Source organism: Vipera ursinii (genome assembly GCF_947247035.1).
Source record: "Vipera ursinii genome assembly, chromosome: 1".
In the NCBI taxonomy this organism is placed as follows: Eukaryota; Metazoa; Chordata; class Lepidosauria; order Squamata; family Viperidae; genus Vipera; species Vipera ursinii.
In genome coordinates this window covers 12,814,821-12,841,267 of record NC_139512.1, presented here as the reverse complement: position 1 = coordinate 12,841,267, position 26,447 = coordinate 12,814,821, and the positions used below count along the sequence as shown (strand labels likewise).

General features: G+C 46.8%; 3 protein-coding genes across 3 annotated transcripts in view; 2 read left to right on the top strand and 1 right to left on the bottom strand.

Annotated features, from left to right (window-relative positions):
- Nucleotides 1-13,469, bottom strand: part of MPND (MPN domain containing) — a gene marked incomplete at its 5' end in the record, with an annotated part of 32,603 nt that extends 19,134 nt beyond the window's left edge. The window contains 6 exons of the mRNA XM_083364008.1: nt 2,812-2,884; nt 5,598-5,694; nt 7,123-7,198; nt 9,341-9,500; nt 11,158-11,388; nt 13,254-13,469. Coding sequence (XP_083220134.1) covers nt 2,812-2,884; nt 5,598-5,694; nt 7,123-7,198; nt 9,341-9,500; nt 11,158-11,388; nt 13,254-13,469 — 853 coding nt within the window. The remainder of the gene's footprint in view (nt 1-2,811; nt 2,885-5,597; nt 5,695-7,122; nt 7,199-9,340; nt 9,501-11,157; nt 11,389-13,253) is intronic.
- The window catches only part of LOC310632881 (uncharacterized protein), a gene marked incomplete at its 5' end in the record, with an annotated part of 266,672 nt that overhangs the window by 235,416 nt on the left and 4,809 nt on the right, over nt 1-26,447 (top strand). The gene's annotated exons all lie outside the window — the stretch shown is intronic.
- The window catches only part of STAP2 (signal transducing adaptor family member 2), a 36,681-nt gene continuing 27,859 nt past the window's right edge, over nt 17,626-26,447 (top strand). Inside the window, exons 1-4 of the mRNA XM_083364151.1 lie at nt 17,626-17,771; nt 19,926-19,983; nt 21,592-21,661; nt 24,310-24,492. Of these exons, the coding sequence (XP_083220277.1) occupies nt 24,394-24,492 (99 nt within the window). The 5' untranslated portion in view covers nt 17,626-17,771; nt 19,926-19,983; nt 21,592-21,661; nt 24,310-24,393. The remainder of the gene's footprint in view (nt 17,772-19,925; nt 19,984-21,591; nt 21,662-24,309; nt 24,493-26,447) is intronic.

Sequence of the window (26,447 nt, the reverse complement as noted above, 5' to 3'; positions counted from 1 at the left end):
TAAGGAGGAATTTCCTGACAGTGAGAACAATTAACCAGTGGAACAACCTGTCTCCAGAATGCTCCAACACTGGAAGTTTTTAAGATTGGACAACCATTTGTCTGAAACGGTATAGGGTTTCTTGCCTGAGGGGGTTGGACTAGAAGACCTCCAAGGTCCCTTCCAACTCTTGTTATTCTATTATACTCTACTCTACTCTACTCTACTCTACTCTACTCTACTCTACTCTACTCTACTCTACTTTACTCTATTCTACTCTACTCTACTCTATTCTATTCCCATCCCATCCCATCCCATCCCATCCCACCCCATCCCATCCCACCCCATCCCATCCCAATTCTATTCTAAGTAAAATGTTTTTTACATTGCTGTTAAAACAAGAGACTAGTCATTGCTAGCATAATTGCACCGTTTGTGCTACGTACAGTAATTTTATTTATTTCAAGGACAAGGCACCAATTGTGGGGTTTATTTTATTGACGGATCAGCCAGAGGCCACAATAAAAACCTCATTCATTCGTTCTTTTCTTTAAACCATAAAAGCAGTTTGCATATTGCGAGTTGCAGAATAGCCCAGCCTTTTCTTATAAATATGAAAAATTGAAACTATACTGACTGTGTTAAGCTATTTGTATTTATTTTCGGGATAATAGTGTGGTTGTGGGTTTTAATGCATTCACTCATTGGCCAAAAGTCATAATAACAGTTCACTCATTCATTTTTTTTCCAAAAACTGTCTTTCAGCCACAAGTTGTATTTTGTGGCTGCCGGAAAAGTTCAGCCTTTCCTTATCAAGGCCAAAAACTAAATCTGGACAATCCCGGTCCCAAATAGAATCAAAGAGTTGGAAAGACTTCAAAGGTTTTTCCACTCCAGATTCCTGCTGGGTGCAGGAAATGCTTGCAGTCACTCAAATTTTGCTTTTGTACAGCTTCCTTGCCCTCTTTTAGTAATATTTCTTTATGTATCTTTAAATTTGGAAGTCAAACAATATTTAGAATATACGAATTTGCTTTCTGCTAGTTCAGGGGTAGGCAACCTTGGCTCTTTTATGATTTGTGGACTTCAACTCCCAGAATTCCTAAGCCAGCATGGCTCAGCTTGGAAACTTCTCCCTTTCCCCTCAGTGTGGCTGGCTCAGGAATTCTGGGAGTTGAAGTCCATGAGTCATAAAGCGGCCTAGGCCAAGGGTAGGCAACCTTGGCTCTTTTATGACTCGTGGACTTCAACTCCCAGAATTCCTGAGCCAGCCATGCTGAGGGGAAAGGGAGAGGTTTCCAAGCTGAGCCATGCTGGATCAGGAATTCTGGGAGTTGAAGTCCACAAGTCATAAAAGGGCCAAGTTTGAAGAACCCTGGTCGAAAGGTACAAACCAGTAGTTCCACCAGATGTAGAGTTGGTCTATAGCAGGGGTAGGCAACCTTGTCTCTTTTATAACTTGTGGACTTCAGCTCCCAGAATTCCTGAGCCAGCATGGCTCAGCTTGGAAACCTCTCCCTTTCCCCTCAGCATGACTGGCTCAGGAATTCTGGGAGTTGAAGTCCACGAGTCATAAAGCGGCCTAGGCCTAGGCCAGGGGTAGGCTACCTTGGCTCTTTTATGACTTGTGGACTTCAACTCCCAGAATTCCTGAGCCAGCATGACTCAGCTTGGAAACCTCTCCCTTTCCCCTCAGCATGGCTGGCTCAGGAATTCTGGGAGTTGAAGTCCACGAGTCATAAAAGAGCCAAGGTTGCCTACCCCTGTGCTAGTTCCTCCAGTCTCCTCAACATACGACCCCAATTTCTGTGGCTAAGCAGGACAAGTGAGCTAAGTGAGATTTGCCCCTGTTTACGACCTTTCTCGCCACAGTTGCTAAGTGAATCACTGCAGCGCAGTTGTTAAGTTAGAAACACGGTCGTTAAGTGAATCCGGCTTCCCCAGGGGCATGGCTCGTCAGAAGGTTGCAAAAGGGGATGTTGAAAACCGTCATAAACACGAGCCAGTGGCCAAGCTTCTGAATTTCGATCACCCTGACCAAGGGGGGATGCCGCAAGAGCTGTAAGTGTGAAAAATGGTTGTTAAGTCACTTTTTTCTGTCCCATTGTAATTTGGGACGTTCGCTAAACGAGTGTTTGTAAGTCGAGGATGACTTGTACAAGATCCAGCGATCTTCTGTTTGAAGATCTCCAGACTTTATGACTGCTTCTCAAGATTTGGGTAGGGTTAGAAGGAGGAAGAACTGCCGACTATAGAAGAATGGACTTTAAAAGTTTCTAACTTGGCCGAGATGGCAAAGATCTCAGCGTATTTGAAAGATCAATCGCAACAGAGATACACTGTGGCGTGGAAGAGATGGATAGATTATATTCAGAATAAATATGGGACTAAAAAGTTTCACTTAGCATTTGAGTAAGCAGCGGATTTATATGATGTGTAATTAGCTTGTAGTTATTTTATTAAGAGTTAAAGTGCGATAGAATTTAATATCTTATTGTTGTTTGCATATTTTAGATTATGTTTGTTTGTATTTTTATACCCTGTATTTAGCTCTGGGAAGTCGGGGAGGGGGGAGGGGAGGGGAGAGTTGGGGAGGTTAGGGGAGAGGGGACGGGGAAGGGAGGGGTTTTGTACTCAAAATCTATTGTAAAACTTTTCAATAAAAAAAAAAGATTTGGGTAGGGGGAAAAAAACCTGAGAGAAAATCATTGCTTCTTTTGTTCCCAAGCAGATGCGTGAATTATGAAGGAATAAAAAAAAAATTTATCTCATCAAATCCCCAAACATTCAACCTTTTGGCTCACCTCAGGATAATAACCCAACAGGACTTACATTGGCTGTTGATGTTCCACTGGCCAGCCAGGTAGCCCACCACTTCGCTTCTTGTTAAGTGACTGTGGAAATCCTAAAGAGAAGATGACAAAGGGAACGGATGAGCAATGACACTCAAGGGAAGGGAATATTTGGAAGCTCAGGGACGAACTGTGGGGTCCTGGGTGCTCTCTGAGCTGGGTGGGTTTCCTTGCAGATGTTTCACGACCCAACTAGCGAACGTCATCAGGGTTGGAAGGGAGTGGGGTTTGTGGAGAGGAGGAGTAGGAGTATACGGTCCTTGGTGCTCTCTGAGCTGGGTGGGTTTTCTGGCAGACGTTTCACGACCCGACTAGGTAAAAACATCAGTGTTGGAAGGAAGTGGGGTTTGTGCACAGGAGGAGGGGGAGGAGGAGGAGGGGAAAGAGGAGGAAGGGTAAGAAAAGGAGAGCAACAATAGCTTCCTGTTACGTATGTGTTCATTTTGGAGAGCAGGTTACAGAATTTCATTTTTAATGTGTGCCAATGTGCCCACAATAAAAAAATGACAATAAAAGTTATCTATCATCTATCTATCTATCTATCTATCTATCTGTCTATCCCTATCTCTCTCTCTCATCTGTGTCTGTCTGTCTGTCTGTCTGTCTATCTACCTACCTACCTACCTACCTACCTACCTACCTATCTATCTATCTATCTATCTATCTATCTATCTATCTATCTATCTATCTATCTACCTACCTACCTACCTACCTACCTACCTATCTATCTATCTATCTATCTATCTATCTATCTATCTATCTATCTATCTATCTATCTATCTATCTATCTATCCATCCATATTTTATCTATTTCTGTCTGTCTGTCTGTCTGTCTGTCTATCTATCTATCTATCTATCTATCTATCTATCTATCTATCTATCTATCTATCTACTGTATCTATCTACTGTATCTATCTATCTATCTATCTATCTATCTATCTATCTATCTATCTATCTATCTATCTATCTATCTACCTACCTACCTACCTACCTATCTATCTATCTATCTATCTATCTATCTATCTATCTATCTATCTATCTATCTATCTATCTATCCATCCATATTTTATCTATTTCTGTCTGTCTGTCTGTCTGTCTGTCTGTCTATCTATCTATCTATCTATCTATCTATCTATCTATCTATCTATCTATCTACTGTATCTATCTACTGTATCTATCTATCTATCTATCTATCTATCTATCTATCTATCTATCTATCTATCTATCTATCTATCCATCCATATTTTATCTATTTCTGTCTGTCTGTCTGTCTGTCTGTCTGTCTATCTATCTATCTATCTATCTATCTATCTATCTATCTATCTACTGTATCTATCTACTGTATCTATCTATCTATCTATCTATCTATCTATCTATCTATCTATCTATCTATCATCTAACTATCCATATTTTATCTATTTCTGTCTGTCTGTCTGTCCATCCATCTATCTGTCTATCTATCTATCATCTATCCATCCATCCATATTTTATTTATTGTCTGTCTGTCTGTCTATCTATCTATCCATCCATTTTATCTATTGTCTATCATCTATCAATCTACCTATCTTTTTATCTATCCATATTTTATCTATTTCTGTCTGTCTGTCTGCCTGTCTGTCTATCTATCTACCTATCTATCTACCTACCTACCTATCTCTCATTTATCTATCCATATTTTATCTATTTCTTTCTTTCTTATCTGTCTGTCTATCTATCTATCTATCTATCTATCTATCTATCTATCTATCTATCTATCTATCATCTATCCATATTTTATCTATCTATCTATCTATCTATCTATCTATCTATCTATCTATCTATCTATCTATCTACCTACCTACCTACCTACCTACCTACCTACCTACCTATCTATCTATCTATCTATCTATCTATCTATCTATCTATCTATCTATCTATCTATCTATCTATCTATCTTCCTGCCAGGTGGTTCAGACTGTCCTATTTGAGTCAGGGGTAAAGTCTAATCGTCAGTTGTCTTAAGTATTCCCGTATACCAGGGGTAGGCAACCTCGGCTCTTTTATGACTCATGGACTTCAACTCCCAGAATTCCTGAGCCAGCCATGCTGAGGGGAAAGGGAGAGGTTTCCAAGGAATTCTGGGAATTGAAGTCCACGAGTCATAAAAGAGCCAAGGTTGCTACCCCTGCCCTATACAGATAGTCCTTGACTTGCAACCACAATTGAGCCCAAAATTTCCACTCTAAGAGAAAAGACAGTTATTATGTGAGTTTGGGGCCATTTTACGACCTTTCTTGCTGCAGTTGTTAAGTGAATCGCTGCGGTCGTAACATGGTCGTTAAGTGAATCTGGTTTTCCCCATTGACTTTGCTTGTCAGAAGGTCACAAACGGGGATCATATGACCCCGGGACACTGCAACCGCCATAAATATATGCCAATTGCCAAGCGTCTGAATTTCGATCACGTGATGCTGCAACGGTCGCAAATGTGAAAAATGATCATAAATCACTTTTTTGAGTGCTGTTGTAACATTGAACGGCCGTTAAACAAACTGCTGTAAGTTGAGGACCACTTGTATTTGCATTGATAGATTCAGTTGCTTTCATGTTCTTTCCCACTGACTGAACTCCACCAAGCTGTATGCAAACACTTGTAATAAACACAATAAAAAGTTCACTGTCAGCCTTTCCCAACTTGGTGCCCTCTGAACTTGCCGAATCCAGAAATCCCAGAATTCCCCAGCCAGCCCTGGAGTTGCGTCCCCAAAGCAAGAAGGGATTACCTACCACCAGTAAGAGAACGTTGCTAGAGATGGCCACATTGAAAGGCTGGAATTTGTTGAGGGCTGCAAAAGACGTCACCTCCACCAAGGTATGGGGGTTCCTAAAGGCAATTTTTTTAAAAAAATTCCTTAATGTTGTGATCATGAGGACTAGAAACGTCCTTTTGGAATACAGTACACACTGGTATGTGGTTTGCCTTATCAGGCAGACCGGAAGGGAAACATAACTAGATGAGCTAATTCTATTTTTTACGGTAAGGCTGTCGTAACACAACCTTGCAGGTCAGAAAGTACAAATCTCCCAGTGTCAGAAGGTTGCCACAAAAATGTAGTTGAACATTTAAATTTGAGAGAGAGAGAGAAAGAGAGAGAGAGAGAGAGATGATATATATATATAGAGAGAGATGATAGAGAGAGATGATAGAGAGAGATGGTAGATGATAAAGAGAGATGATAGATGATAAATAGATATACAGATAGATGATAGACATAGATAGATACATGATAGAAATATATATGATATAAAGATAGATGATAGATGATAGAGATGAGAGAGATTTTATATATATATAAAATTCTCTCTCTCTCTCTCTCTCTCTATATATATATATATATATATATATATATATATATATATATATATATATATATAGAGAGAGAGAGAGAGAGAGAGAGAGAGAGGGAGGGAGGGAGGGAGGGAGGGAGGGAGGGGGTGTGTCAAGCTATTCTCCAAAGCACCAGAAGGCAGAGCAAAAAACAATGGTTGGAAACGGGTCAAGGAGAGAAGCAATATTTTATTTTATTTTTTCTTTTCTTTTCTCTCCTTTCTTCCAGCTATTCTTACTTTCGTCCTTTTTTCCTCCCTCCCTTTCGTCCATCAATTTATCCTTCCTTCCTTCTTTCCCTCCCTCCCTTTTTTCCTTCCTTCCATTTATCTCCATCCATCCAACCAACCAACCATCCTTCCTTCCATCTAGCCTTCCTTTTTCCTTTTTTCTCCCTCTCTCCCTCTTTCCTTCTCTCCCTCCCTCCCTCCCATCCTTCCTTCCTTTTTTCTTTCTTTCTTTCTTTCTTTCTTTCTTTCTTTCTTTCTTTCTTTCTTTCTTTCTTTCTTTCTTTCTTTCTTCCCTCCCTCCCCCCTATCCTTCCTTTAATAGATTTGTGTGTGAACTCAAGGTAGTATATTCAATGTTTCTCCCCAACAAGATTCCTGATATGCAGTTCGAGCTGAGAGGAAGGTTACCGGAAGCCCCTCAGGAGGATTAGAACCCAGGTCTCCCAACTCCAGCCCAGCCCCTTCCCCGCTATCCCTGATTGGCTCTTGAGCTGAGAGGGAGGGATTGACCCATGCAGAAGAAAACTGGAGAAAGAACTTCTCATCTACGTGCAAAAATTATCCATTTTAAAATAGACTCAGATATTCTCTATTACCCCAGGAATCTGGTCTCTGAATCTTCTGTTCTTGTTAATTTTTTTTTTTTGGGGGGGGAACCCTTAAACAGGACACGGCGTTCACTGGATCAATGTACCTGACAGAATCCCGACTCCCCAAATTGCAATAGCGGACAGGAATTCGATTCTGGCAATCCAGCCTTTTGCTGTGATCTGGGGGAACAAACAAAAAAATAATAATGCTGCCGGTCAGTGTTTCAAGATAAAAAAAAAAAATCCAGCAGATTGGAAAAAAAAAAGGCAGTAGGATTCTCATGCTGGATCCGTCTTGGAGCCGGAGTTGATGTTTGTCCTTTTCTGTGGGTTTTTCCCCCCCTCGTTTCAGAATTGAAAGAAAATTTAAAAAGTCTTTCTGAAAGTCAAGTTTCTCAAGCTCAGCAGCTTGAAGACGAGAGTGGACTTCAGCTCCCAGAATTCCCCAGCCAGCAACGAAATCCACCAATCTTAAAGCCTGCTGGGTGGGGAATTCCGGGAGTGCAACCCATAATTCCAGATGAAAAATATGTCTAAGTAATGGAGAATTGGGAGAGCCAGAGGAATAAGCCTCGGCTAAGGCCATTCTTATAGGGACGCGGTGGCTCAGTGGGTTAGGACGCTGAGCTTGTCGATCAGAAGGTCGGCAGTTTGGCGGGTCGAATCCCGAGTGCCGCGTAACAGAGTGAGCGCCTGTTACCCGTCCCAGCTTCTGCCAACCTAGCAGTTCGAAAGCACGTAAAAATGCAAGTAGAAAAATAGGGACCACTCTGGTGGGAAGGTAACAGCGTTCTGTGCGCCTTTGGCGTCTAGTCACGCCGGCCACATGACCACGGAGACGTCCTCAGAAAAGCGCTGGCTCTTCGGCTTTGAAACGGAGATGAGCACCGGCCCCTAGAGTCGGAAACGACGAGCACGCGTGTGCGGGGGAACCTTTTACCTTTAAGGCCATTCTTGGTGGAGCAGTGGGCTAATGCCTCCTTAAGTAACACCAGCTGCCTGCAATTAGTGCAGGTTCGAGTCCCACCAGGCTCAAGGTCGACTCAGCCTTCCATCCTTCCGAGGTAGGTAAAATGAGGACCCAGATTGTTGGGGGCAATTACCGGTAAGCTGACTTTGTAATAATGCCGCTTGGGGTGTGTGTGTGAAAGCTCTAATAAGCAGGCTTGCGACCCCCAGGGGGAGGGCCTTCTCTGTGGGAGCGCCGGCCCTATGGAACCAGCTCCCCCCTGAGCTTCGGATGGCCCAAAACCTCCAATCCTTTCGCCGCGGCCTCAAAACACTCCTGTTCCACCAGGCCGACCTAGACTGACAGGCATTTTAATTAATTTATATTTAGTATTTTTAATTTATTTTTTTAAATTCTCTAATTTTAATTTATTGCACAGATGTTCTCAACTTTATTTTTATCTTGATTTCTGTACTTATTATATGTTATTGTTGTTAGCCGCCCTGAGTCCTTTGGGAGATAGGGCGGGATATAAATCCCATAAATAAATAAATAAAATAAATATACATAGAATGAAGGCTACTGCTAAGCTTGTAAGCCGCCCTGAGTCTTCGGAGAAGGGCGGGATATAAATGGGATTAAAATAAAAATAAAAAATCTTGGCTGCCAGTTCTCACAAGAAGATACATTCATTCTTCCTTCCTTCCCCCTTCTTCTCCTTCTTTCCTTTCCTTTCCTTCCCTTTCTTTTTCTTTCTTTCTTTCATTCTTTCTCTTCCTTCCTTTTCCTCCCTTCCTCCTTCAACCCCTCCCTTTCTCCTTTGTCTTCCTGCCTTTTTGCTTCCCTCCTTCCGCCTTTTTCTCCTTCCTTCCTTTTTCTTTCTCTTTTCCTTCCTTCCTCCCTCACATCCTCCCTTCCCTACTTTTTCTTCTTTCTTTCCGTCCCTCCTTTCCCCTCCTTTCCCTCTTTTCCTTCCTTCCTTCTTCCTATTTTCCTCTTTTTTCTTCCCTCCATCCCTCTTCCCTTTTTCCTTCCCCTTTCCACCTTTTTCTCCTTCCCTCCCTTTCTCTTCCCTTCCCTTCCTTCCATTCTTCCTCCTCTCCTCTCTCTCCTTCCTTTCCTTCCTTCTCTTCTTCCTTCTCTCCTTCTCTCCTTCTCCCTCTACATCCTTCTCTTCTCCCCCTCCCCTCTCGTCATCCATTGCAGGGTAAGATAAAAACGTCAGGGTCGTGCCCGTGAAGCTTTGCTCACAGTGTGGCCACCATCTTGCCTTTTTTGACCTGCGGAGAGCAGCACCGCCAGGAGAAATTCAGGCAGTGCTGCCTCACTATGGCCCCCGGTGGCCTTTTCGCCAGCTTGGGTGGGCCTCTTACCCGCATTGTGTGAGTCTGACAGACTTTTCGCCAGCGCCTTCCTGCTTTTCTCGTCCACCTTCTTGGCCAGCATGGAGTCAGCCAAGGCTGCCTTCATCCCTTTGGCCTCATCTTCCTCCTCGTCACCCAGATCCTCTTCCTCCCCTTCGCTGATCAGACTCTGGGGTGGGAGGGAGAAAAGAGCACCAAGCAACTAAAGCAGCTTTTTCCCGTGGGACTCGATGACTTCAATGGGAACCTCGTCAGTTTAAACTTGGCCCTTTTATGACTGGTGGATTACCTCAGTCGGCCATTTTGATGAAACTGCGGGCTTGGATCCAGACCAGGGGTCTTCAAACTTGGCTTTTTTATGACTAGTGGACTTCAACTCCCAGAATTCCTCAGTCGGCCATTTTGATGAAACTGCTGGCTTGCATCCAGACCAGGGGTCTTCAGACTTGGCCCTTTTATGACTGGTGGACTTCAAGTCCCAGAATTCCTCAGTCGGCCATTTTGATGAAACTGCGGGCTTGGATCCAGACCACGGGTCTTCAAACTTGGCCCTTTTATGACTGGTGGACTTCAACTCCCAGAATTCCTCAGCCAGCATGCCTGGCTGAGGAATTCTGTGAGTTGAAGTCCCCAAGTCTTAAAAGGGCCATGTTTGAAGATCCCTGCTCTAACTATGTATTAGTCTATTATTCTATTCCAGGGCTCTTCAGACTTGGCCCTTTTATGACTTGTGGACTTCAACTACCAGAATTCCAGTTCCACAAGTCATAAAAGGGCCAAGTTTGAAGACCCCGGATTTAAACACACCACTGTATACCTGCAATTCCATGAGGTCCCACTAGGGGGCATCACTGTGGTGGTCTTGGCTGACTTACAAAGTCTCAGCCAGGGCAGAAGGACAGGTAATCTTCCACATACGGCCACAGTGGAGCCGGACCTTTACAGCTGGATATCAAAAAATGTGACTGACCCCATTTTACAACCTATTTTTTTGTGTGTCGATCGTTAAGTGAACCAATGCTTCACCCGTTGAACTGTGGTTTAACTATGGCAAGAAAAGTCATAAAACGAGGCCAAATCCACTTGAACAACTGCCTCGCTTAGCCACAGAAGGTTTGGGCTCAACGGTGGCCCTGCGTTGAGGGTAATAAATGGAATAAATAGAACTGTGAATGGGTTTGCTACAGCTAAGGGCGCCATGCATTGACCTCCTGTGGACTAGAAACTTAGAGAACAATGCCAGAAGAAGTCTATGGAGCTTCTCAGTCACCCAGGTCACGGTTGTCCCAAAGGTGCTTTTTCAGGAGGCAGCTGGACTTCCTTGTTTTTCCTTGAAGACGTTTCACTTCTCATCCAGGAAGCTTCTTCAGCTCTGACTGGATGGTGAGGAATGGAAGGATTTATACTCCTTGCAGACAGCTGGTCATTTGCATCCTTTTAGTCAGTCGTTGAGGCCACTTGGAGGTTTATCTGTGTCCTCAGAGTCACCCGAGTGGTGCAAATGGATGTGGAGCCTTCTTGGAGCTGCCGAAAGGACCGTGTTGTAGATTGGAGATAGACGGTATCCTGAGCAGTTCCACACCCATTTGACCCTGAGGACAGAGATAAGCCTCCAGGTGGCCTCAACGACTCTCTAAAAGGATGCAAATGACCAGCTGTCTTCAAGGAGTATAAATCCTTCCCTTCCCCACCATCCCGTCAGAGCTGAAGAAGCTTCTGGGAGGAGAAGCAAAACCACTTCAAAGGAAAAACAAGAAAGTCCAGTTGCCTCCTGAAAACAGCACCAGTGCCAGAAGAAGGTTTTGAAGCAGAGCGGAAGGGTTTACCTCCTCCGCAGGGGGGGCATTGGGTTGATGCTTCTTCAGCCAGACCGCCTTGTATTGGTCAAGTTTCTGCCCCTTGTACTTGACCGAGGCCCAGCCGCAGCCAGACTTCTTTGCAGGGTTGACCAGCTTCTTGCAGTAGGTAGCCCAGGCGCTGGGGGAGTTAAAGATCTGTCCGGTCTGTTGCCAGGCGATCTTCCCATCGGTCAGCAGGTCGCCCCAAAATTTCTTCCCCTGAGACAGGCAAGAGGATTAGGAGCATACACAACCCTGTTCACAAACCAGGGGTCTTCAAACTTGGCCCTTTTATGACTTCTGGACTTCAACTCCCAGAATTCCTCAGCCAGCGTGCCTCTCTGAGGAATTCTGGGAGTTGAAGTCCACAAGCAGGGGTCTTCAACCTTGGCCCTTTTTATGACTTGTGGACTTCAACTTCCAGAATTCCTCAGCCAGCGTGCCTGTCTGAGGAATTCTGGGAGTTGAAGTACAAAAGCAGGGGTCTTCAACCTTGGGCCTTTTTATGACTTGTGGACTAACTCCCAGAATTCCTCAGCCAGCGTGCCTGGCTAAGGAATTCTGGGAGTTGAAGTCCACAAAGAGGGGTCTTCAAACTTGGCCTTTTGATGACTTGTGGACTTCAACTCCCAGAATTCCTCAGCCAGCATGCCTGGCTGAGGAATTCTGGGAGGAGTCTTCAACCTTGGCCCTTTGATGACTTCTGAACTTCAACTTCCAGAATTCCTCAGCCAGCGTGCCTGGCTGAGGAATTCTGGGAGTTGAAGTCCACAAAGAGGGGTCTTCAAACTTGGCCTTTTGATGACTTGTGGACTTCAACTCCCAGAATTCCTCAGCCAGCGTGCCTGACTGAGGAATTCTGGGAGTTGAAGTCCATAAGTCATCAAAGGGCCAAGTTTGAAGACCCCTGCCCTAAACCCTCCCGGAGTTCCTTCAGGGGGTTTATTGGGTGTGAACAACCCATGCTAGTTTGTTCAAGGAGCCACACTGAAGAGTGCAGAGGAGAGCAACAAAGATGATCGGGGGGGGCTGGAGGCTAAAACATATAGGGAACGGTTGCTGTAATTGGGGGTGTCCAGTCTAATGAAGAGAAGGACTAGGGGGGACATGATAGCAGTGTTTCAATATTAGAGGGTCTGCCTCAAAGAAGACGGGGGGGGGTCCACCTCTTCTCCAAAGCACCCGAAGGCAGGGCTAGTAGCAACGGATGGAAAAACTGGTTGTTAAGTCCCTTTTTTTTAGTGCCGTTGTGATTTAGACAGGTCACCAAACGAAACATTGTACCTCGAGGACTACCAAGTTTCACTGCCCAACTTGGCAACATCATCAGCAGTGGAAGGGAGTGGGGTTTGAGGAGAGGAGGAAGAGGAGGAGGAGCAGAAAGGAAGAGGAAGAGGAAGAAGAGCAGGAGAAGAAAGTAGGAGGAAGAGGAGAAGACGAGAAGGAGGAAGAGGAGAAGGAAGAAGAGGAAGAGGAGGAGGAGGAGGAGGAGGAGGAGGAGGAGGAAGAAGAGGAGAAGAAAGGAGGAGGAAGAGGAGAAGACGAGAAGGAAGAGGAGAAGGAAGAAGAGGAAGAGGAGCAGAAAGGAGGAGGAAGAGGAGAAGACGAGAAGGAGGAAGAGGAGAAGGAAGAAGAGGAAGAGGAGGAGGAGCAGAAAGGAGGAGGAAGAGGAGAAGACGAGAAGGAGGAAGAGGAGAAGGAAGAAGAGGAAGAGGAGGAGGAGCAGAAAGGAGGAGGAAGAGGAGAAGACGAGAAGGAGGAAGAGGAGAAGGAAGAAGAGGAAGAAGAGGAAGAGAAGCCGAGAAGAAGGAGGAAGAGGAGGAAGAGGAGGAAGAAGGAGGAGAAGAGGAGGAAGAAGAGGAGGAGGAGGAGAAGAGGAGGAGAAGTAGGAAGAGGAGGAAGAGGAGAAGAGGAGGAAGAGAAGGAGGAAGAAGAGGAGGAGGAATAGGAGAACTGTGGGGTCCTTTGTTGCTCTCTGAGCTGGGTGGTTTTCTTGCAGACGTTTCAGGACCCAACTTAGTGACGTCGTCAGGGCTAGAGGGGTGTGGGGTTTGACGAGAGGAGCGGGAAAGAGGGTCTCCTACCAGATAGTAAATCGAGAGGACTCCTTGCCCCGGTTCAATCAGCCCATCTTTGAGAAGCACCCGGAGCGTGATTCCTCGGCGGGTCAGGAGGCTGCAGTTGCGTCCACCCGGCAGGGTTTTTCCCACGCTGTCCTGCTCGGGGTCTTCCAAGCTGGTCTCCAGCTCCTCCTCGTCTTCTTCCAGACACTCATCCCCAGCCAGGGATTCCGCGTCCATCCCTGGAACGGAGGCGGGAAGCGAATCGGAGGCGGAATCGGAGGAGGAGGAGACCTCATGAACGTCTCCGATTCCTTCTTCCTCTGACCAGGCTGCCTTCAGAAGTTGTGGGAACTTCAACCGTGGAAGCTTTCGCGGAGAGGCCGGACTGCCATCGGTCGGAAATGGTGTCAGGTCTCCTGCTTGGGCAGGGGTTGGACTAGATGGCCTCCAAGGTCCCTTCCAACTCTGTTATTCTATTCGATTCTAAAACACGGAGGTCTTGGCAAAAAACAACAACAAACCCACTTCTCCCAGGACCGTCCAACTGCGAGACGACATCCCTGGTGCCACGCCCTGCCTTTTTTTTTGGCTTTGAAAAAAAAGCTCAAGGTCCTAGTCCTCGTGAAGGTTACATTCCATTTTCGGAAGCAAGGGCCAGAAGATGGCCTCAAGGCTTAAAGACAGATTCTGAGCCCTGGCATGGCTCCCCCTCCCCCTCTTTTCACTCTCCATTAAGGGCAAAGACAGCCGGTTTGGTTTAGTGGCTGAAGGCGCCAGGCTAGGCACCAGGAGACAGTGAGTTCTAGTCCCGTTTTAGGAATGAAAGCCGGCCGGGTGACTGTGGGCCAGTCCCTCCCTCTCCGCCCAGGCTACCTTGTAGGGTTGTTGTTCTGGGGGACATAGGAGAAGGAAGGAGTAATCTGTATGTTCGCTGCCTTGAGTTATTTATAAAAATAATAAAGGCAGGATAAAGAAAGAATAGGTAGCTAGGTAGGTGGAGAGAGAGAGAGAGAGAGAGAGAGAGAGAGAGAGAGAGAGAGACAGGCAGACAGAGAGAGAATGGATGGATGGAGAGAGACAAACAGATGATAGACAGACTGATAGAAAGATATAATAGAGAGAGAGAGACAGGCAGGATGGATGGATAGATGGAGAGAGACAAACATGATAGACTGATAGAAAGATATAATAGAGAGAGACAGGCAGGATGGATGGATGGAGAGAGACAAACAGATGATAGACTGATAGAAAGATATAATAGAGAGAGAGACAGGCAGGATGGATGGATGGAGAGAGACAAACATGATAGACTGATAGAAAGATATAATAGAGAGAGAGAGACAGGCAGGATGGATGGATGGATGGAGAGAGACAAACAGATGATAGACAGACAGACTGATAGATAGATATAATAGACAGAGACAGGCAGACAGAGGATGGATGGATAGAGACAGAGAGATGATAAACAGACAGACTGATAGACTGATAGAGAGACAGGCAGACAGATAGGATGGATGGATAGAGACAGGTGATAGACAGACTGATAGATAGATATAATAGAGAGAGAGAGAGACAGGCAGGATGGATGGATGGAGAGAGACAAACAGATGATAGACAGACTGATAGAAAGATATAATAGAGAGAGAGAGAGACAGGCAGGATGGATGGATGGATGGATGGAGAGAGACGAACAGATGATAGACAGACAGACTGATAGATATAATAGACAGAGACAGGCATACAGACAGAGGATGGATAGAGACAGAGAGATGATAAACAGACAGACTGATAGACTGATAGAGAGACAGGCAGACAGACAGGATGGATGGATAGACAGATGATAGACAGACTGATAGATAGATATAATAGAGAGAGAGAGACAGGCAGAGGATGGATGGATGGATGGAGAGAGAGGCAGACAGAGAGAGTTGGATAGAGGGATGGAGACAGACAGACGATAGACAGATAGTTATAATATATACAGAGAGAGAGAGGAGAGAGGCAGATAGATGATGGGTGGACGGACCGACAGACCCATCACCTTTGTGGTGGGCCTCTTTAAATCTTCATTATTCATATGAACTGGACAATAATTAAGAGACAGAAAATAACAGGAGACCCCCAGCCCCCCCCCCAGCCCATCTGGAAGGTCCCAAAGAGACCACCCCCATCCCTCCAGAGAGGACAGGTTCGAAAAAAGAGCGTCTAGGCCAGTCTTGCTGACTCTAGCCTAGGAGGTATAGCCTTGAAGGCGAGTGGACTTCGACTCCCAGAATTCCCCCAGCCAGCATGGCTGGCTGGGGAACTCTGGGAGTTGAAGTCCATACCCCTGAAATTCACCGAGCTTGAGTTGATTTGGGTTGATTTTAGCCCAGGCTCTGCCGCCTTTCCTAAGGTTTCTCCTCCTGAAGTTGTGAGAAGGCGCCTCCTGCCTCCCGCGCCAGCCCGGCAGCTTTTGACCCTTGGCCGCCCTCTGCTCATGCCCAGGAGCCCTTTGCCAGCGCCGGCCACTGGATGGAAGGAGCTCCCCGCGGGTCGGAGGGGTTCGAGGAAGGCTCCCCCCAACTCCAAAGCCTCGCGGACGATGCCCCCGCCCACCCGCCCTCTGGACGTGCTCAGAGGCACCCTCGCCTGGCCGGAGCGCTGCTTGCGGGGCCGGGAGGGGCGCCGGATCCTCCGCGGTACCTGCCGCCGCCGCCGCCGCCGCAGCCATGGCCCGGGCGCCGCTTCTTCAGGCCGGCAGCATCCTCGCCCCGCCGGCCGCGGGAGACGGAAACAAAGGGAGGCGGAGAAAAGGCAGGAGCCGGGAAGGAGGAGGAGGAGGAGGAGGAGGAGGAGGAGAAAGGCGGCGGGGGGGGGGAGCGAAGGAGGGAAGAGAGGGGGAGGAAAGGGGAGAGGGAGGAGGGAAGGGAGGAAAGATGGGAGGGAGGGGAAGAAAAGAAGGAGGGAGGCAGGGGGGAGGGAGGGAAGCAGGGGAGGAAGGAAGGAGGAGGGGAGGGAGGGAGGAAGGGAAGGAGGGAGGTTAAGAAAGGAAGAAAAGATGGAAGGGGGAGAGGGAGGGAGGGAGAAAGCAGAAGAGGAAGGGAGGAGGAGGAGGAGGAGGAGGAGAAAGGTGGTGGGGGGAGCGAAGGAGGGAAGAGAGGGGGAGGAAAGGGGAGAGGGAGGAGGGAAGGGAGGAAAGATGGGAGGGAGGGGAAGAGAAGAAGAAGGGAGGAGGGAGGGAAGCAGGGGAGGAAGGGAGGAGGAAGGGAGGGAGGAAGGAAAGATGGAAAGGAGGGAGGTTAAGAAAGGAAGAAAAGATGGAAGGGGGAGAGGGAGGAAGGGAGAAAGCAGAAGAGGAAGGAAGGAAGGAGGAGGAGGAGAAAGGTGGGGGGGAGCGAAGGAGGGAAGAGAGGGGGAGGAAGGAGGAGGGGAGGGAGGGAGGAGGGAAGGAAGGAAGGAAAGATGGGAGGGAGGAGGGAGGTTAAGAAAGGAGAAAAAGAAGAGGGAAGGGAGAGAGGGAGGGAGGAAGGGAGGGAGGGAAGCAGAAGAGGAAGGAAGGAAAGAGGAGGGGAGGGAGGAAGGAAAGGAAGGATGGGAGGGAGGTTAAGAAAGGAAGAAAAGAAAAGAAAATGGAAGGGAGAGGGATGGAGGAAGGAAGGAAAGATGGGAGGGGAAGAAAAGAAGAAGGGAGGCAGGGGGGGAGGGAGGGAAGCAGGGGAGGAAGGGAGGGAGGAAGGAAAGATGGAAAGGAGGGAGGTTAAGAAAGGAAGAAAAGATGGAAGGGAGAGAGGGAGGAAGGGAGAAAGCAGAAGAGGAAGGAAGGAGGAGGAGGAGAAAGGCGGCGGGGGGGGGAGCAAAGGAGGGAAGAAAGGGGGGAAGGAGGAGGGGAGGGAGGGAGGAAAGATGGGAGGGAGGGAGGGAAGCAGAAGAGGAAGGAAGAATGAAAGGAGGGAAGGAAGGAAAGATGGGAGCGAGGAGGAAGGGGAAGAAAGGAAGAAAAGATGGATGGGAGGGAGGGCAGAAGGAAGGAAGGAAAAAGTAAGGGAGGAGGAAGAGATGAAAAGAGGAAAGAGGAACAAGGAAGGACGGAGGAAGGAAGGAAGGAAAAAGTAAGATGAGATAAAAAAGGAAGGAAAAAGTGAGGGAAGGAAGGAAAGAAAGAAAGGAAAGAAAGAAAGAAAGAAAGAAAGAAAGAAAGAAAGAAAGAAAGAAAGAAAGAAAGAAACTTCTTGACAGTGGGGACAATTAACCAGTGGAACAGCTTGCCTCCAGAAATCGTGGGTGCTCCATCACTGGAGGTTTTTAAGAAGAGACTGGACAGCCATTTGTCTGAAATGGGATAGGGTTTCCTGCCTTAGCAGGGGGTTGGACTAGAAGACCTCCAAGTTCCCTTCCAACTTATTATTATTATAAGAAAGAAAGAAAGAAAGAAAGAAAGAAAGAAAGAAAGAAAGAAAGAAAGAAAAAAGAAAGAAAGAGATCACAGCCAGAGGCAATCAACAGAGTCCAATGGTGAGAGACCAGCCTAACACATTATATAGGAATAAGGAATTCATGGTAAGTAAAATGTAAAAACTGTACCAGATCATTAAAACTCCTTCTATTTAAAAAACAATAAAAGGAAATATCAAAAAGGGAACAAGAGTCACAGCCCCCTATGTCCGTGACGCCCCCTCCCCCAATATTACAAGGGACCCCTTTGCAGTAACCTAAATTATGTCCCCTGAGGTCTATAGCAATTACTGGTAAGTCCTTGACTTACAACCGTTCGTTTAGCAACTGCTGCAAGTTGCAATGTCCCCCGCCCCCGGAGAAACATGACCTTTGACCTATGATCCTTGCACTTACTACCATTCCAAGATCCGTACGGTCACGTGATCCGAATTCAGACCCTTGGCAACGAATATGTATTTACGACCGTCACAGCATTCTCCGGGTCACCTTCCCAGCTGGCTTCCAACATGCAAAGTCAAAGAGGGGGGAGCTGGATTTCCTTAACGACCGTATGGTGATTTGCAGTGATTCGCTTTACAACTGTTGCAAAAATAAAAATAGTTGCACGATCTCAAGGGCTGCCCCAAAGAAGAGGGAGTCAAGCTATTCTCCAAAGCGCCTGAAGGCCGGACAAGAAGCAACGGATGGAAACTCATCAAGGAGAGAAGCAACCTGGAACTAAGGAGAAACTTCCTGACAGTTAAAACTATTAGCCAGTGGAACTACCTGCCTCCAGAAGTGGTGAATGCTCCAACACTGGAAGTTTTTAAGAAGAGACTGGACAGCCATTTGTCTGAAATGACATAGGGTTTCCTGCCTGAGCAGGGGGTTGGACTAGATGACCTCCAAGGTCCCTTCCAACATCATCATCATCATTATTATTATTAGGTAATGGTAAAGGTTCCCCTGCACATGCGTGCTAGTCGTTTCCGACTCTAGGGGCCGGTGCTCATCTCCGTTTCAAAGCTGAAGAGCCAGCGCTTGTCCGAGGACGTCTCTGTGGTCACGTGGCCGGCATGACTAGACGCCAAAGGCACACAGAACGCTGTTACCTTCCCACCGGAGTGGTCCCTATTTTTCTACTTGCATTTTTACGTGCTTTCGAACTGCTAGGTTGGCAGAAGCTGGGACGAGTAACAGGCGCTCACTCTGCTACGCAGCACTCGGGAATCGACCCGCCAAACTGCCAACCTTCCGATCGACAGACTCAGCATCCTAACCCACTGAGCCACCGCGTCCCTTATTATTATTATTATTATTATTATTATTATTATTATTATTATTATTATTATTATTATTATTATTATTATTATTATTATTATTATTATTATTATTATTATTATTATTATCAACCGTCCTGCTTAGCCATGGCAATTTTGGTCACAAGCTGAAGATTTCCCTGCACAGGTGGTCCTCCATTTACGACCACTATTGAGCCCAAAATTTCTGTTGCTAAGCAAGACATTTGTTAAGTGAGTTTTGCCTGATTTTACGACCGCTATTGCCACCCTTGTTAAGTGAATCACGGTAGGAAGGAGGCAGGAAGGAAATGAATTAATTTTTCAGGTTGCAGCAAAATTGTTGGACACTGTTGCAAGGTAAAATCTGGCCAGCAGAGGGCACTGCTTCATCTCCTATATAACACTGGAATTAAACTTTTATGCCAGAAACAGAAGCGTTAAGAGGGATCTCTGAGGTCATCCAGTCCAATCCCAGACCTAAAGCAGAGCCACAACTGTATGTAGAGCTCTGCAGCAAAGTTGTGACTTCCACTTTCTGGGGAAGCTGCTTCTTGTTGAACAACAATCATCATCTAGATGTTTTTCCTAGTTTCCAAGAAAAAAGATCAGCACGTTTGGCAAATTGTGCATGGATCTGCCTGTTTCATTAAAGAAAAAAAAATATGGAAAAAGGACCAACTCAGATAATGGAAGGGCTTCCAGAACAGGACCTATTTTCCAAAGTTAGAATATTTGAGGGTTGATCGTTTTTAAAATATTTAAAACGTATTTAAATATTTATTTACAATATTTTTAAAAATATTTATTTTAAGCAGATAAAAAGAGGTTTGTGAGACTGCTGTCGGCCCAGGACTCAGAAACTAAAGACGTGTGCTGGGGAATTCTGGGAATTGAAGTCCCTGCAATGTAAAGCTGCCAATGTTGAGAAACATTGGATTAGATTCATGAGAAATAACCTTTTTTTTTCTAACTGCAGGTAATCCTCGAGTTACGATCACAATGGAGTCCAAAATTTCCCTTGCTAAGCGAGACAGGTAAGTGAATTTAGCCATTCTATCCTATCCTATCCTATCCTATCCTATCCTATCCTATCCTATCCTATCCTATCCTATCCTGTCCTATCCTCTATTGCTATTCTATTCTATTCTATTCTATTCTATTCTATTCTATTCTATTCTATTCTATTCTATTCTATTCTATTCTATTCTATTATTCTATTCTATTCTATTCTATATTCTATTCTGTTCCGTTCCGTTCTGTTCTGTTCTGTTCTGTTCTATTCTATTCTATTCTGTTCTATTCATTCTGTATCCCATCCTATCCTATCTTATTATTCTATTCTATTCTGTTCTATTCTATTCTATTCTATTCTATTCTATTCTATTCTATTCTATTCTATTCTATTCTATTCTATTCTATTCTATTCTATTCTATTCTATTCTATTCTATTCTATTCTATTCTATTCTATTCTGTCCTCTATTACTATTCCATTCCATATCCTATCCCATATCCTATCCTATCCTTTATTGCTATTCTATTCCATATCCTATCCTATCCTATCCTATCCTATCCTATCCTATCCTATCCTATCCTATCCTATCCTATCCGATATTGCTATTACATTCCATGTTCTATTCTATTCTGTTCTGTTCTTTTCCATTCCATATTCTATTCTGTTCTGTTCTGTTCTGTTCTGTTCTATTCTATTCTATTCTGTTCTGTTCCATTTCATATTCTATTCTATTCTGTTCTGTTCTATTCTATTCTATTCCATTACATATTCTATTCTATCTTATTCCATTCCATATCCTATCCTATCCTATCCTATCCTATCCTATCCTATCCTATCCTATCCTATCCTATCCTATCCTATCCTATCCTATCCTATCCTCTATTGCTATTCCATTCCATATTCTATTCTATTCTATCCTATCCTATTCTATTCTATAGAAATTTCCTCAGAGTGAGAACAATTAACCAGTGGAACAACCTGCCTCCAGAAGTTGTGGGTGCTCCACCACTGGAGGTTTTTAAGAAGAGACTGGACATCTACCTGTCTGAAATGGCTTTGGGTCTCCTGCCTGAGCAGGGGGTTGGACTAGAAGACCTCCAAGCTCCCTTCCAAGTCTGTTCTTCTATTTTACTAAGTGAATGGTTGGGAGGACCAGCCGTACGGGCCAAAGACTCTGGGCTCCTTTAAAAGAAGAGGGGAAAACAGCTACATCTGCAGCTATTCTCTCCTTCCTCTTCCCGTCAACTTTTTTTTTAAAAGAATATTTATTCAAGTTCCAAAGGGCACAGCTACTGGAATGTGGAAAGACAAATAACAGATCGAGGGTGGTGATTTTTTTTTTTAAAGGCCTCCAAAAAGAGATTTACCTTTTTAGGTTTGCCAGCCAGCGAGGAAATGCTGGGCCTGCCCTGTTTTCTGGAAAGGAAAACAAGATATTCCAGTTCAAAAAAGGAATTGCTGCCAATTTGGACTGGTTGCATTTCTCTTAAAGGGACGGGAAGGTTTTGCTTTAATTCCGGCAGAAGAATGGATCCACTTTTGCTTCAAATAATATCAGATATTATTAGATTAGACAATTGTTATCCAGCGCTAATCTTCCAACACATTTCAACTTTTGTTTCTCTTTAGAAAGCAGATTCGGATGTACCGGGAGGACTTGAAAATGAACGAAAAACACCCCCCAAAACTCTCCTTTTAGGTGTGTGTATGAACAGAAGGATCTGAAGATAAGTGCAATGTTTGCGTTAACCTGTTGGCTGTTTCTTTTTCCACAAATAGTCCTCAACTTACAACAATTCATTTAGTGACCGTCACCTAGAAGGCGGGACTAGAACTCACCGTCTCCTGGTGATTGGCCCAAAGTCACCCGACAGGCTTTCATGTCTTAAGGCGGGACTAGAACTCACCGTCTCCTGGTGATTGGCCCAAAGTCACCCAGCTGGCTTTCGTGCCTAAAGTGGGACTAGAACTCACCATCTCCTGGTGAATGGCCCAAAGTCACCAAGCTGGCTTTCATGTCTAAGGCGGGACTAGAACTCACCGTCTCCTGGTGATTGGCCCAAAGTCACCCAGCTGGCTTTCGTGCCTAAAGTGGGACTAGAACTCACCATCTCCTGGTGATTGGCCCAAAGTCACCAGCCAGCTTTCATGTCTAAGGTGGACCTAGAACTCACCGTCTCCTGGTGATTGGCCCAAAGTCACCCAGCTGGCTTTCATGTCTAAGGCGGGACTAGAACTCACCGTCTCCTGGTGATTGGCCCAAAGTCACCCAGCTGCCTTTCATGTCTAAGGCGGGACTAGAACTCACCGTCTCCTGGTGATTGGCCCAAAGTCACCGAGCTGGCTTTCATGCCTAAAGTGGGACTAGAACTCACCGTCTTCTGGTGATTGGCCCAAAGTCACCAAGCTGGTTTTCATGCCTAAGGTGGGACTAGAACTCACCGTCTCCTGGTGATTGGCCCAAAGTCACCAGCCGGCTTTCATGTCTAATGCGGGACTAGAACTCACCGTCTCCTGGTGATTGGCTCAAAGTCACCCAGCTGCCTTTCATGCCTAAGGCGGGACTAGAACTCACTGTCTCCTGGTGATTGGCTCAAAGTCACCCAGCTGCCTTTCATGCCTAAGGCGGGACTAGAACTCACTGTCTCCTGGTGATTGGCCCAAAGTCACCGAGCTGGCTTTCATGCCTAAAGTGGGACTAGAACTCACCGTCTCCTGGTGATTGGCCCAAAGTCACCAAGCTGGCTTTCATGTCTAAGGCGGGACTAGAACTCACCGTCTCCTGGTGATTGGCTCAAAGTCACCCAGCTGCTTTTCATGCCTAAGGCGGGACTAGAACTCACTGTCTCCTGGTGATTGGCCCAAAGTCACCAGCTGGCTTTCATTTCTAAGGCGGGACTAGAACTCACCGTCTTCTGGTGATTGGCCCAAAGTCACCAAGCTGGTTTTCATGCCTAAAGTGGGACTAGAACTCACCGTCTCCTGGTGATTGGCCCAAAGTCACCAGCCGGCTTTCATGTCTTAGGCGGGACTAGAACTCACTGTCTCCTGGTGATTGGCTCAAAGTCACCCAGCTGCCTTTCATGCCTAAGGCAGGACTAGAACTCACTGTCTCCTGGTGATTGGCCCAAAGTCAGCCAGCCGGCTTTCATGTCTAAGGCGGGACTAGAACTCACTGTCTGGAATTATGGCCGTTAAGTCGGGATAGCTGTTAAGCGGGTCATCATGTGATAAACAACCGAGTTTATGACATTTTTGCAGTGGTCTTGTAAGTGAACGCTGTGGTCATTAAGTGAGCCCATTGTACCAAATGTTTTTTTTTTTTGCTGGAAACCACAGTTAGCCTGGGTAAGTTGGGCAGCCAATAAATTTTACGGATCAATACATGAAAATAAATAAACAGCAGTTTCTGGCAAACCCCCCCCCCACCTCTTAAATCGTGGTCACGTGAGTGCAGGACACTGTAAACAACCTTAAATGCAGGCCTATTTCCAGGCACCCAAAATATGATTGATGTCCGTCATCTGGTAGGGTGGGTGTGTTAATTTTGGATCCAGGTCATAAGTAGCTCGGGGGGGGGGTGTTTCCATTGTAATTTCGGTCGCTAAACAGTCGTAAATCGAGGAGTGCCTTTCTCTCTCCCTCTCTCTCTCTCTCTTCTCCCCAACTTTCTCTCTTTCTCTCCCCCCAACTTTCTCTCTACCCCCCAATTTTTTTCTCTCTCTCTCTTTCTCTCTCTCCCCCATCTTTCTCTTTCCCCAACTTTCTCTCTCTCTCTCTCTCACGCTCTCTCTCTCTCTCTCCTGCCCCCTAATGGTCATCAGGAGCTCAGCCTCAATTTCCCCAACGGCAACAGGCTGGTTTCGAACCCTGTCCAGGAGTTCAAACGTCGCACCCCCTGCTTTGCCAAAATCGCCCAAAGAGACTTCTCGAGAGAACGCTTTCTGCACGTTCTCGGGGAAACCCTGCTCCTCTTCCTCCCCTTCCTTCCCCTCCATTTGGAAAACCCAAGTCAGCCGGCCAGGCAAGAGCCGGATACGAATCATCGGCACAGCCGGCTGAGACCGACCAGCCAGGCTAAACGAACGAATCGTCTCCCTCCGGAACAAAAGCCAGCCGTTTTCTTCCTTCCTTTCTTCGTGTGAACTCAAGCGAAGAAGAACCAGCTGGGAAAAAAAAAAAGGTCCGGGTCCCTCCCGCTGTCCAAGGTCCAGGCCGGTCAAGGGCACCAGCCCAGGGGACGGCCCCGGGGAAATTACAGGGTTCCTGCAAACCTGGGACGGTGGCGGTGGGGGAAATAAAAATCAGTGCGGCTGAATTTATTACATTTTTTGCTTCCTGGTGCAGATTCCTCAACTCTGCCGAGAGCGAGACAGAAGAAGAGGAGGTCCCTCCTTCACTGGTTTTCCTGGGCCAGAGCGACGCGAAGCGATGGCCGCACCGGGCCAGTGGTCAGTCAAAGCCAAGGCCGCCGCCCTGCCCCCCCATTACTACGAGGGCTTCTTGGAGAAGAAGAATTTGTGGGACCAGGTACCCTTGGGAAGAAGAAACGGGAGCCAAAGAGCGTGGGGGGGGGGTGGACCCAGATCGGAGGCTTTTTGGAAGCTGGGCACATCTGGGGGAGGAATACAGCTGCTGCCTCCTCCACCCCGGGAGATGAGGGGAGGGTCTGCATTTTAATCGGGGCGGGGGGAATCGAACAGCCTGGCCTGGTTTATTGGGAAGGGAAAGGGTCTGTGAGAAAGATAGAATTACAGCCTAAAGAGAGTTGGAAGGGACCTTGGAGGTCTTCTAGTCCAACCCCCTTTGAGAGGCCGACGGTGTATTGATTCCTAGGAACGGGCCGATATGAGGTGGCGTAGCCCTTCGCCCGTACAGTCAGTCCTCGAGTTGTGACAGTTCGTCTAATGCAGGGATAGGCCACCTTGGCTCTTTTATGACTGGTGAACTTCAACTCCCAGAATTCCTGAGCCAGCATGAGGGAACTATGGCCCCTTCATGACTCGCGGACTTCAACTCCCAGAATTCCTGAGCCAGCCAGGACTCAGCTTGGAAACCTCTCCCTTTCCCCTCAGCATGGCTGGCTCAGGAATTCTGGGAGTTGAAGTCCACCAGTCATAAAGCGGCCTAGGCCTAGACCAGGGGTAGGCAACCTTGGCCCTTTTATGACTTGTGGACTTCAACTCCCAGAATTCCTGAGCCAGCATGGCTCAGCTTGGAAACCTCTCCTTTTCCCCTCAGGATTGCCAGCTCAGGAATTCTGGGAGTTGAAGTCCACCAGTCATGAAAGGGCCAAAGTTTCCCCCATGCTGGCTCAGGAATTCTGGGAGTTGAAGTCCACCAGTCACAAAAGAGCCAAGGTTGCCTACCCCTGGTCTAGTGACTGTGCAAAGCCACAATGGCACTGAAAAAAAGCGACGGTTGACCGCGTTCCATGCTGGCAACCGTTGTAGCCTCCTCGCGGTGGCGTGATTTGCATTCGGGCGCTAGGCAACCGGTTCCTATTGACGACGGCTGCAGCGTTTCCTTTCTGACAAGCAAACTCAGGGGGGGAACCCCGATTCCCTTAGCGACCGGGCGACTAATGGCTGCTGCCGTTTACTTAACAGCCACGGTGAGGAAAGTAGTAAAAACGGGACAACAACCACTTCATCAAGTTCTCACTTGGTGACCTGAATTCTGGGCTCAATGTGGCCGTACGTCAAGGACTGCCTGTATAAAGGATGGAGGAAGATGTTTAGAAGAGACCCGCCATAGTTACTCTGGCTGTAAAATGTGGTGGGTGGAGGAGAGGTGGTGTGTAGGGAACAGTCAGATAAGAGGCAGCTGAGCCTGAAGCTGCACAATGAATGGAGAAAGATGTTTAGAAAGATGTTGCTCAGGCTGTAAAAGGTGTGTGTGTGTGTGTGTGTGATGTTGCGTAGATCAGGGCTTTTCAGCCAGTGGTACGGGTACCACCTGTGGTACATTGGCACCTAGCAGGTGGTACGCAACCATCTTAGGAAAGTGGTAGCGGGGGAGGGGAATGAGCTGAACCGGTGGCAGCACCGCACAAGCCGGAGCGAGAGACGGCTGGAGCTGCAGGGCTGTCAGGGCTCAGCGGAAGCGCCAGGATCAGCGCCAGGATCCAGGTGTAGCTCGGCGCTGATCCTGGCGCTTTTGAGCCCAGAAGAAGCGCCTAACAGCTGGAATGTTGCAGCATCTCCAGGGTCTTGTGATTTACATTCAGACGCTTGGCAACTGATTCCTATTTATGACGGTCACAGTGTCCCAGGGTCATGGGAAGTGACCAAAACCTGCTGCAACCACCCAGCAGACGGGGGGAGGGAATAAAAACCAAACACCCCCCACCCCACCCCCGTTGCCAATCCTCAACAGAAATGCTCACAACAATGAAAACCTTGGACAGGAGAAAAAAACGCCGCCGGGCGGGCAGGCAGGAGTCTTGCTCAGCTGTGGCTTGGGGGGGCACTTTTTTCAGTGCC